The sequence below is a fragment of the Cydia strobilella genome, chromosome 9 (assembly GCF_947568885.1).
Source record: "Cydia strobilella chromosome 9, ilCydStro3.1, whole genome shotgun sequence".
NCBI classification, from domain to species: Eukaryota; Metazoa; Arthropoda; class Insecta; order Lepidoptera; family Tortricidae; genus Cydia; species Cydia strobilella.
Window position 1 is genome coordinate 9355039 of NC_086049.1, and position 12369 is coordinate 9367407.

Here is a 12369-nt window from a genome sequence, read left to right on the forward strand (position 1 = left end):
AAAATAACGGTACGGTAATGTACCATTCGATTCCTTACATTTTATAAAAAAAAATATTGTACAGCAAAAATATACAACGCAATATTTCACCGACAAAATCGCAATTTCCTTGTTTTCCATACATCGAAACGGCTTCTAAACAAAGTCACACAGTGACGTCACGATGTGTTGCCATTTTGTTAGAGCGTTTGCTTAGTAAAGGTTCGGGTGCCAGACTTTGACCATCATTTCTGACTTTTGTATTGCTTTAAAACAATGGGTCCCATACAGACATTTGATCCTCAAAACAAACCTGATCGACTGATACCATAAAAAATAAGTGTTCCGTTTGTCAAGACAAAGTTTTGCACGGAACACCAAAAATTGTCAACAACCCAATTGACGGCTTGATTCCACTTCCATTTTTCGTACTCATTTGTAAAAATTACTGCTACCTATGCATGTTTCAAAAATTATTTTACAAAAAAGAAGATTTTTTTTTAGTTACTATTATGACATTTGTGACTCACAACAATTGTATAATGATTATAATCACCTGTTGCAAACTCAAACTCTTCACGAGCACTTGTCCGGAATGCGTGTGCCGGCCGAAGCCGACCGGCCCGAAGCCGTAGCACAGCAGACTCAGCAGCAGCACCAGCGTCTGCACTGTGCTGACCCACCACGTGAAGTACGGCCGGTAGTCTGTGAGCTCGTCCAGCTGCTGCGCAACGTCTTCCTGTCGCGTCACGGATTTGCGGAGCGACCGTCTGAAATGAGGAAAAGGTATGCTGAGTATCAGGTTAACAGAGGTCGCGGAGGGCTGCAGCTCGCAGTCTGCGCCGGTCCGCCAACACCAACGCGAGGTCCTGATGATACTCATCGGTACGTAGTGAAACATGTCGAGCTATTTTCCACTTAGAATACCTACGTGAGTGACCCGTTTTAATATATTTGATTTTTTTTTTAAGTGGAAAAATTACTGCCTTGGGTGAGACTTGAACTCACGGCCTCTGGATCGATACTTCAGCGCTCTGCCAACTGAGCCACCAAGACCTCATCCATAGTCAGCAAATCTTCCCACTATATGGGTCTAGGGGACCCTAGCGACATCTACCGTAAGAGTGTTTTACACTTCTTAAACGGCCACCGGAGTTCCAAGTCATATTGGAAATTCACCAGTTACGATGTGCTACCCATTCTAAATTAATTTTTAACAAGCAGAAACGTCTGCGATCGATGCTATTAAGCTTAGAATAAATTTAAAAGTGGAAAAATTACTGCCTTGGGTGAGACTTGAACTCACGGCCTCTGGATCGATACTCCAGCGCTCTGCCAACTGAGCTATGGATGAGGTCTTGGTGGCTCAGTTGGCAGAGCGCTGGAGTATCGATCCAGAGGCCGTGAGTTCAAGTCTCACCCAAGGCAGTAATTTTTCCACTTTTAAATTTATTCTAAACTTAATAGCATCGATCGCAGACGTTTCTGCTTGTTAAAAATTAATTTATATTAGATATTAACAGTGTGTCGCCAGAACGGTTAATATTTCCAAAAACGAATTACATACTTATATCTGGATAGCAAGCTTCTCATTTACGTAAATCTATCCACCATTATATCGCCATGGTACCTTTATTTCGGTAAGTAATAAATTAAATTTTAATTTATTACCTACCTAAATAAAGGTACTTTCATTACTTTCCCTACTTTAATAACAAACTCCAATATTATTAAGAATAATAATAATTTAAGAATAATTAATTGTTAAATGTTATTTTGTGGTTAAGAATTTTGCTTGATTGCATAACTAATAAAAATCCCATTTTATTATTTACTGGGGCATAGAGTGATTTGTTTTTTGGATACGGAAGAAAATCTAAAGATACATTAATTATCTTCATATGGTGATAAAAATGATTTATAAAATGAAATTCCAACCCATAAGTAATCAATAATATATTGAATATCGTATAACCGATAGATATCGGTGAAATCATGCTCCTCTTCGTTGTAATTTACACGAGTTAATGTCCGAAGGCGTAAACAGCGGCCATAAATACAGCCATGCATCATGTCATGTCCAGGAGTTATTAATTCCAAACCCATTACAGAACACTTTTACACGGAATTTTCTGGAAACGCAAGGGTAATGTTTAAAAAGCAGTCAGGAAAATACTAAGTTGCACTATGTTATCTAAAAATAAAAGTTTAATTTATCTTTTGTTTACATAGTGGCGTCCGACAACAAGTATTAGTTTAGATAATGAACACCATAAAATTTGATACGGAGTTACGACTATCGTGCAATCGTATTAACACATTTACTGCCCCCAACGCACATGTGCGTTTACCGTCATACAAGTTTGTTCCTAGGCCACGCCCCCTGGCAGTGAATGCGTTAATATGCAAAATATTTACATTTGGATACCATCTAAATATTAATTCTTTTATATTCTATTGAAAACTCACAAATGAAAATTCAAACTTAAAACTTAAATTCAAAACCCTACATAACATAAAAATTCAAACGTACCTACTTACGTTGGAGTCGTGTGCAATTTGTAAAATTGACGCTATTCCTATGAAAATAAAATTGAAACTAGGATAACAGAAGCTAAAATGTTGAGTTCCATTTTCCATTGTGCAGTTTTTCATGCATAAGTTATGAATCATTTGCAAGTTTTTATTTATAAATTATGTGTTTTGAACGAGCCGCACGAAAGGCGATTTATACCAGCTAGGGTTACTGTGTTGTTTTATTGAAAACCGTGAATGTATATTTTTCGCATTTAAATTTTCGTTTTTAGACATATAATTAGAGATAAACAAATACTTAACTTAAACATTGCTGAACTAAAAATGGTTCGATAGTTTTTTTAGAGTTCCGTAGTCAACTGTCTGTCCGTCAGTCTGTCTGTCTGTCCGAGGCTTTGCTCCGTAATAGTTAGTGCTAGAAAGTTGCAATTTGGCATGGATGTATAAATCACTAAATCCGACAGTCGTATAATTTTTAGGGTACACCAAAAATTTTTTTAGGGCATTTTACGTGTATACACGTAAAGTGGGGTTGCCATTCTTTTTGTTTCAACCCTACAGTGTGGGGTATCGTTTGATAGGTATTTTAAAACGAATAGGGGTCTTCAACAAACATCTGTTGATAAAGTAAACCATGGGTCCAAAAAATATGTAAAAAAAATGTAGAAATAGAGCTTAATAAAAAGCCATTAAATGAAAACTATAGCGAACATAATTAGTTTAGCCGTTTTTGAGTTATCGCAAAGTCTCCCCTTCATACTACGAGTAAAAAGACGTATACAAACAGCCACAGTTAAATGTTATTACGACATTAAATGTGTTTTTAAAGTTACTTGGCATTATTCATGTAAATAAAGGAAAATAAACATTGCTTATTTTACTCATTCAATTGTTATATTTAATTTCTCTAAAACAGTTTCATTTGCTGAATAAGTAATGCCGTTGACTAATTGGCAGTTACAGTTTTAGAACGAAAAAGTAAAAAATTAAAAAGCAAGAGGCAATCCCGCTGATTTTTAACACTTTAAATAAATCATTTTAAAATGAGTGCAGTTTTATAAAATATGTATTTAACATAAATATTGCAATTTAACGTTTTTCGCTAGGGATTATTATGACTACTTAGACATGCAAAGTCTCCGATTGATAGTTAGTTCCAAGGAAAAACATGGCCATACGTCTATTACTTTGATTAAGTACTGATACTGATTATGCAAATTTTGCCTCTTCTCTTTTGGTTTCCTCGTATTCGATATGAAAAGTAGATGTTTAACTCGGGTGAAAGGCACCAAGCGTCACGTCATTTCATCCCTTTGTTAACAATCCTCTATACTATAGCTCCAGTTTAGCCTATTGTGACGGAATGGTAACTACGGAACCATACACTGAGCATGGCCCGACATGATCTTGGCCGGTTTTTTATTAAATACTTAACGAATATATTTTTTTACGCATTGAGCACTGTCGTCTTGAAAATAGAGATGTCGGCGGCAGATCGTAAAATCGGGCATATCGAGATATTCCTAGGCATATCATAAAACGCCGCCGTTTCATGTTCTGACTAAGATTAACCCAGGCATATCACGATCTGCCTAATAAAACAGGCGGCAAATCGATCAGACCAATGCATTCGTTGATATTCCTAGCTTCATACCGAGCGCATTGGTATGGGTGAAATAAAGCACCAAAAGATTAATAAAGAAACGAATAGACAGCAGTTATTTTTAAACACAATTTCTATTTTAAAATCCGTATAAAACTATAAAGAGTAGGTAATTCGATCGTGACGTCACATGCTAGTGTTGCATATAAATTATATATAAATTCTATAGTAGCAAATCGTTTTGACAATTCAACAAAAAAAGAAACTGATTTGACTAGTAGTCAAATACCCTATTAAATGATCGGCAACACTGTTTGCCAGTGCTGATTAAATACCTTGTATAAATAAGTGGGCCTCGAATTTTAAGCCTTTTGCCTGCGTTGTTAAATTTTATGGATGATTGGACTATATTTTAAATTTGAATATCAAGCGCTTCAATTGCCGACGGTTGAGCCAACATAACAGTTCGAAAATATTCATTATTTTTTAAATTAAACCTTTTCTAACTAGAAAAAAATGTAGATCTTACTGTTGTCAGGGACATAATAAATGTGAAATTAAGTTTAGTCTCATATAGCTCTCTTATATAGGTTTGATGTAACACCTAGGGCGTTACCTAAACCATGTCCAATTTCTTCCGGAGTACAGTTTATCCTTGAATCCATCTATTCATTGATTTATATGTCGACGTTGACAATGTTTTGTAGTAATGACATTGTATTCTTGCGCGAGTATTACAGCGTCCTTTATTAGAGAGTTTAGAGACCAAAATTTCAGACCCCAAAACTTTAGTTTTTTGTAAAACAAAAACGAAATATGATCTTTCTTCGATTTTTTTAGCCAGCCGATTTTAGCGTGCGTCACGTATGTTGTGCGTATAGTAATTACAATTATTTGATATATTGCTATACAATAAAACAAATAATAAAAAAAAAACTATTCGCAGCGGAATATTTAGTTAACTCCTTGCGATTATCGTACGTTATGAAAATCTTATTATTATAAAAAAAAAAAACATTTATTTCAGACATCAAACCATCATCATTATCATCAGAGATAATTGCACGTCAAACGAAAACGTCTTACATAAACATTAAACGTCTTTTTGTTAATAAATTCATTGTTGCTTTTATTTTCGTAACGCACGATAGTCGAATTTGCTACGAATCGTCGTTGTTTTTTTTTTTAAATTTGTTTTTAAACCTAATGAAATGTAAGTGGCCAGTATTTAGTATGCAACATGCACGTTTCTCTAAAGACGTTTCAATCATTCCGTTTTATAGTATAGCGGTTCTAGGATATGTATGTAAAGTATTTTATGTAAGGATATCTCCATGTTCTTCCTCAGCTATAATTTAAAAAAAAAAAAAATTATCGCTCGCTCGTTGGTGGGTGTATTACTCATGCAAAAAATGGAGCGGTCTCTGGCCTGAAGCTACTTAAAAAATATATTTTGTATTTTGTTGTATAGCAATATATCCAATAATTGATGTCATATAATTGTCATTACTATACGCATAATATACGTGACGCACGTCAAAATCGGCTGGCTAGAAAAATATATATCGAAGAAATATCATATTTCGTTTTTTTATTTTATAAACTAAGTTTTGAGGTCTGAAAGGCCTGAGCTGAGCTGAGGCCTCGCTGGGGGCAGATTCACTTAGCTTATCCTGGCACGGCCAATACTGCCATCTTTCGAAATAGGATTAAAACTAAAAATGAAAATTAATAAAAATATAAAATATAAAAAAAATGTATAAATGTTTTTTTTTAGAACGCCATGTGACTTTGACCCATGTTCTTTCACTGATAATTGTTAAATACCAAACGGTGTCGCCAACGCCTTCTACACGAGTATAGGCCAAAGTTATGGCGCCATCTATTCGAGCATAATTTTTTCTTGACTTTCCGAGGCACGTTTTTTCCTTAGACTTTACTTATCTTATACGGAGTTACATATATCTATGATTAGAGTCAGAGGCAGGGATCCTCGAAAATCGTAGTGCGGGGCGATATGTCACGAGTACGCGTCGCGGTGACACGTCGTTAAGGAAACAGCTTTACAAATGACGCTCTCGCGGCACTAAGCCTACGAGCGCCGCGAGCAGCGACACCAGTGCAAGTAACAATTACAGTGGATATTTTACAAATTAGGAAGAAATATATATATATATATATATATATATATCTAGAAATATATCTATCTATATGATCTATATATATATAACTATCATCTGCCCGCTACTTCGTCTGCGTGAAATGATGAAGATGATTGATAGAAACTATCCTATGTCCCCGGGCCTCAATCTATCCCGCATACAGAATTTCATCTAAATCGGTTTGAGCACGAAGGTATAACAGACAAACAGATTACTTTCGCATTAAAGATATTACTAGCTTCTGCACGCGACTTCGTCTGCGTGTAATTGAAGATGATGATGATTGGTAAAAACTATCCTATTATGTTTTCAAATATCTCCAAATCAAATTTCACTTAAATTCCTTTTTGTCAAAATCTCTAAGTTGATTGAAAGTTGTATGGAACCGACATTCTGTGCCTATTTATCTGTGCCATCATACTTGTAGGCGCTAAGCCTGTGCTATGTTATTAAACGATGTTTTGGTACTCTTACGATCCTTCGCTTTGCAATGTAAATGTAATGATGAAAACGCGGGCCTATCGCTATAAAACCTACCATGGTTTGAATCCACTGTTATCTCTTAGGTAGCCAATTTTAATACGATATTTATTCATATAGGTAACATTCACGAAGTACGTAGTTGATATCGGCAATAACTCATTTTAAAATTGAGAACGGCAGCCTTAAAGACAATCTATTCTTGCGACTGCCAGTCAACTCATAAGTAACCAATTTCAAACGTAGTATGTAGTAGACGTAATGTATTACATTACGGTTAAAAAATAAATTGATTGTATTGATTGTTATTAGCAAAAGGTAAATGTTAGTACCTAATACAGCATTTAGTTGTTTAGTATCAATTTTACATGGACAAACAAATTGTGAAAAGCAATTTGTTATTTCGTTTAGTGGAAAAATTCAATTTGTAATTCAATTATTTACAAGTACATAAGTGCAACTTATCCCGGTGTTATTGTCAGATAATCGGTACAAAACTAATCACCAATTTAAGTAGCTACTTACTTTTTGCATACATGGGACAAAGCTACATTATTGAGTTCATTCATATATGAATTTTGTCACGAGTTCATTGAAAGGGCAATTAAAACAAGATTAATTTTGTTGTATGAAAGTTAAATGACAGCAGTTTTCGCTTAAGCACGAGGCTTACACTAAAATAGTTCTGAGTTTAAAGTTAAATTGTAAATAGATTGAATTAGTGACTAGTTACACTGTTTAGGTACTAATGAGTAAAAATCGTGAAAGTTTAAATCAGTGTTTAGGTACTAGTTTAATTGCCAACCGCACTAGCGACATTACCGAATGATTATATGAATACATAAAGTAAAAAAATACCTAGGCCGACTGCCCAAGGCTAGGCTAAGCAGTTGTCTTCAGCGGTTTATAAGCCTAAGGTAGTTACTGTTAGCATAACAATACCAATTGTTATCCGAAAACCGTCTACCGACGCCCATGTCAAACTTCAAAGTTTACAGTTGTCGGCCAGTTGGCTCTAGCCTGGACGTTGGACGTGTAAATACGCGCTCCACCAGCACTCCACGGTGCTTTTCGCTCCGGCTGCCAGTTCTCTACGTCATCGGATCTTAGCGGCGATGGAGCGCTAACACATATTGATTGGCCAGATAAAGTAGTATTTGTAATTTTGTAGGGTTACCTGAAAAATCGTCCAACGACGCCCATGCCGAACTGCCTTCGATTGGAGTTGTCAGCCAACGGCTCAAGCATCGGAGTGTGGATGCGCGCGCCGCCCGCGCCCCACGATACGCTCCGCTCCGGCCGTCGGTACTCCACGCCTCCGGAGCTCAGAGGCGATCGGGCGCTGTAACAATACTCAACATCAAATCGGACCTACATTAACCATATAAACGAAAATCTAGAATCCTAGGGCCAAGCTGAGTGATTATAAGCGAGTTTTTTTAATAAGGTTGTCAGATAACTTTATAAGTAGATGAAAACTACTTATATAGTTCTCATTTCAAAAACCAATTTATTCTACTTATCGGGTATAGTGTTAGAACCGCTATTATATTGTTATGCAAGGGTATAAATAATATATCATGTAATACACGGGTGTAAGAAGAAACATAAAATGATAATTTAAAAAAATGTTCATAATCCCAGCCGAATCATATTTTTTCACATCATACCCAATATATCCACCCCGGAAGGAAAATTTCACGTTGAAGATATATCAAATAGCCGTCATTATATCTATTTGATGGAGAATCACTCATAATAGATCAGCAGCAATGCGAAGTGAGCAACAAATGACCGATTGAATACCAGGCCACACCGGACGTGTCTTCAGCCCCTTTCGCAGTACATCGCTTACATTGCGTAGGTACTCGTTACGAATATGACTACCTCTTTGTATTTTTTGATACACGGCGGAATTGATCAAAGGTTAATAAAATTCATAGTAACAACGTTTTAAGTTAAGTTATATGGCAGAAAGTGTATCTGTAATAACAGGTATTTTTATTAAATATGCAATATTGCTACAACGGTACATTTATGTAAAACTGAAATATATATCAGGTAGGAAACCCGACCGCCACCTGAGCTCTTTAATTCAGAGTCTCCCGAGCCTAATAAATAATGTAACAACGAAGTAGGTTCTGTAAATAACAGCACAAAAATACTAGTAAAATAGCGTATAAGGGTCAGCATTCACCAGAGATGACCAGTAGCTTAGCTTTGAGTCATGATAGAATACAGTAATAGAAACTCCAATAGAAATGCTGCGCGCAATGGGAACGCAATCTCAGATCTGTCCACTCACTTCGCTACTACGCTCATCCCCGGTGGATGCTCAGGCTAACGCAAAGGCAAGCGAGGTAGTATACGATACGAAACTATAAGATTAAATCACCGATTTCACAGACCCATGTCAGAAGGATTTGGGTAAAATGATATCTGCATGAGATAACATGTTACATTGTAGGCATTTATTTAAACTGATATAATATTGACTTCAACTTATAGGATGTTACTAGTTACGTAAACTGTAATCTAGGTTTTGTTTAAATCACTGTGTAAACTTTGGGATTATATAAATACAGTTTTAGTATGAATTTCTGGTATGTACATATGAACATCCAAAAATTTTATATGATAATAAGTAATAAATTAATGATGCTCGATTGTAACATGAGTCATGATGCCACGCATAAGACTCATGTTACGCATAAGACTCATAAGACTCATGTTAGTAAACTCAACGAGCACGTTAACGTGCCTAGTTTTTCCTCTGGGTTGGAAGGTCAGATAGCAGTCGCTTTCGTAAAAACTAGTGCCTACGCCAATTCTTGAGATTAGTTGCCAAGCGGACCCCAGGCTTCTATGAGCCGTGGAAAAAAGCTGGAAAAAAGCCGGGATAACGCGAGGAAGATGATGAGTTTTTTTTTATCTAGTTATAGTTATTTGTGGGTTTCACCAAGGCATTTTCTTCTGAAAACTAATTTGACAAAAAAAACAGTAGTTAGAATTATTGCTAAGTGAAACATTACTGACATTTACATATTATATTCCATCACAAGACAAAATAAATGTTAGCTATTACTCCTAAAAGCTTCTTTCAGGCATTTCAATGGAGAATTTTACTCATCTGGATCTAAGAAAATGATTGAATAGCTTCATGAAAATATTTTCTTTTAGTCGCGATAAACGGCGCGATTCGGGAAATGAATTTGATATTCACTAGATATGAAATAGTAAAGATACGTGACGTCCCACGGTAAAGGTACCTTTTGGCGGTTGGCGCTTACGCTATTACTAATAATAATAATAAGCACCAGCCGCCATAAGGTACCTTTTGCTGTGGAACGTCACATATCTTATATATTTATATATATATATCATATCTAGTGAATCTCTAATTCATTTCCCGAATCGTGCCGAAAGTCTGCCTCCTAATTAAGTAAGGATTAAAAACTTGCGGCTTTATGCTAAACTCGTTTCAGTTAAAAGATGATAATCTAAGTGTATTTATAAATTATAAGGAACGAGGAGCTAATTATTATGTCAAGTTAGCGCAACATGGCGTTATTAGCCGAGTTTGACTCGGCTCGAGCGCGATTATGGGCCAAACTTGCGCAAACTTGGGCCCACTAAGTTACTCAGTACGTTGCGCGGGGAACACTTCATAACCTCTGTCAAACTAGTTCGTGGTTTAAACTTTAAACAATCGGTGGTTAAAGTACTTTTTGGCATTCAAGCTATTTTGATTAATAGTTAATGGTCGTTCAATCATGTACATGTATCATGTATGCGCCGCGTTTGAAGTTGCAAGGAAATCAATATGACTCGGCCTTGCTCATCCTTAGGTGGGCGGCGGAGAGGCTATTTAAAACGCTCTACCTAGTTATTCCTTATATTTTCACGTACTGCAAACATCTCAATGGAACTTTATGATTTCTTGCACCTGACAACGCTGTTGTTAGAAATACAAAGAGTTCTGCTAATAAACGATCTTTTGTGTATAAAATAAGACCTCAGGTGTTTCTTGCCTTTCCAGAAGTTCCTTATTATGCATAATTAAATTCTTGCCAAGTATTTTTTTTATAAAAAAAACCCTTCCTCCTTCGTTATTTGTAGACTACACGTATTTCTATGCAACAACTAATGTGATTAATTGATTTTAGCTATGGTTCTAATCGTATTATTTAATAAGCTAGTCAAAGACGCTTCTCACTATTTTTTTCTTAATAACTATGTAGAATCTTCTGTGACGACGATTTTACTTACTTACAAATATATAAAGCACATTGGTGTAGTTTTCGGTGGTCAATTTGATAACGGAATAGACATTATGTTATTCCATTAACATAATCAGCAAGATTGTTGAAACTGAGTACTCTAGGGTAGGCACGAGTCCGCCTACTCGAATCGATATTGGTATTCTGTTCCCTAGCTATCTGCCGAACAAATCTTTTTTCTTTGCTTATAATCCTGATACATTGTTGTTCTTTTCGTGTGGTACAGTCAGCAGCGGAAGTTGCTAAACGGGCGAGGTGTTCAAAATTACCTTGACACGCTCTTATTCTCTTAACAATAACGTCGCGTCAAGATCATTTTGAACACCTCGCCCGCTTAGCAACTTCTGCTGCTTACTGTACCTACATAAGCTTTGAGCTTAATGGTTGGTTCGAGATTACATATTACAATGGCTAGGTACGTTTTTATCAAATATCAAACCAATGGGCTATATGCATGAAATATATTTTACAGTACATATGGTGCTACTTTACCGCACTAGTGGCATAATAAGCACATTATGTAATAACTATGTTGAAAATTTAAAGGACCATATGTACTGTAAAACGCTGGACGATACATGTGCGAATAGGTAATTCTCAACTCGTGTCGATTTAAAACACTATATACACCTTCGGTCGTGTTTTAATTTATCGCTACTCGTTTCGAATTTCCTATTTTACGCACGTGTATCGTAATGTACTATTATAATCTAGGAGGATATAACTAAACGGAGTAGCCATTAACAGGCGTTCCCCTCTGTCGAAACTAGTCGCCCAATGGTCATACACAATGTATGGACTGACGTTTATATCAAGAATGAAAAAACATTGAGCATCAAGCAAAATTGGCATTGGTATTTTTAGAATACCAAATAGATTTAATTATGTTTGTCGGTAAACTTAGATGCTGTAGACTACCTACTTCATCAGAAGCATCAGAATAATTTGATCTCTTCTCTATGTCGAGCTCTACGTCGTGATTCGCAATAGCTATCAGCGCAGCGAAGAACACGTCATCCATGTCGCGCTCCTCGTGCGGCGCGCTGCTCCAAAACGACTGCGACCGTTACGTCACTAGCACTACAATAGTCATCGTTTACCTCTTCACTCCGTCAATCTCGTCGTCGTGGTGCGCAACAGAGGTTGGCGCAGCGAAGAACACGTCGTCTACGTCGCCCTCCTCCTGCGGCGCGCTGCTCCGAAACGATCGCGACCACTGCGCCGATGACGACTGCCGCGATCGCCGCGTCACCGCCTGGGAATGAAATATTTCATTAAATACTAATTTATTTTAGCAGGACATTCATAAAATCCCGCCACCAGAAAGCTT

At 36.5% G+C, this 12369-nt stretch overlaps 1 protein-coding gene across 2 annotated transcripts in view; it reads right to left on the reverse strand.

Annotated features, from left to right (window-relative positions):
* The window catches only part of LOC134744225 (inactive rhomboid protein 2), a 197178-nt gene that overhangs the window by 11280 nt on the left and 173529 nt on the right, over positions 1–12369 (reverse strand). For both annotated transcript variants that reach the window (XM_063677963.1, XM_063677962.1), the window contains exons 4-6: positions 12140–12294; positions 7937–8101; positions 536–749 (exon numbers count right to left, since the gene is read on the reverse strand). In XM_063677963.1, the coding sequence (XP_063534033.1) occupies positions 536–749; positions 7937–8101; positions 12140–12294 (534 nt within the window). The remainder of the gene's footprint in view (positions 1–535; positions 750–7936; positions 8102–12139; positions 12295–12369) is intronic.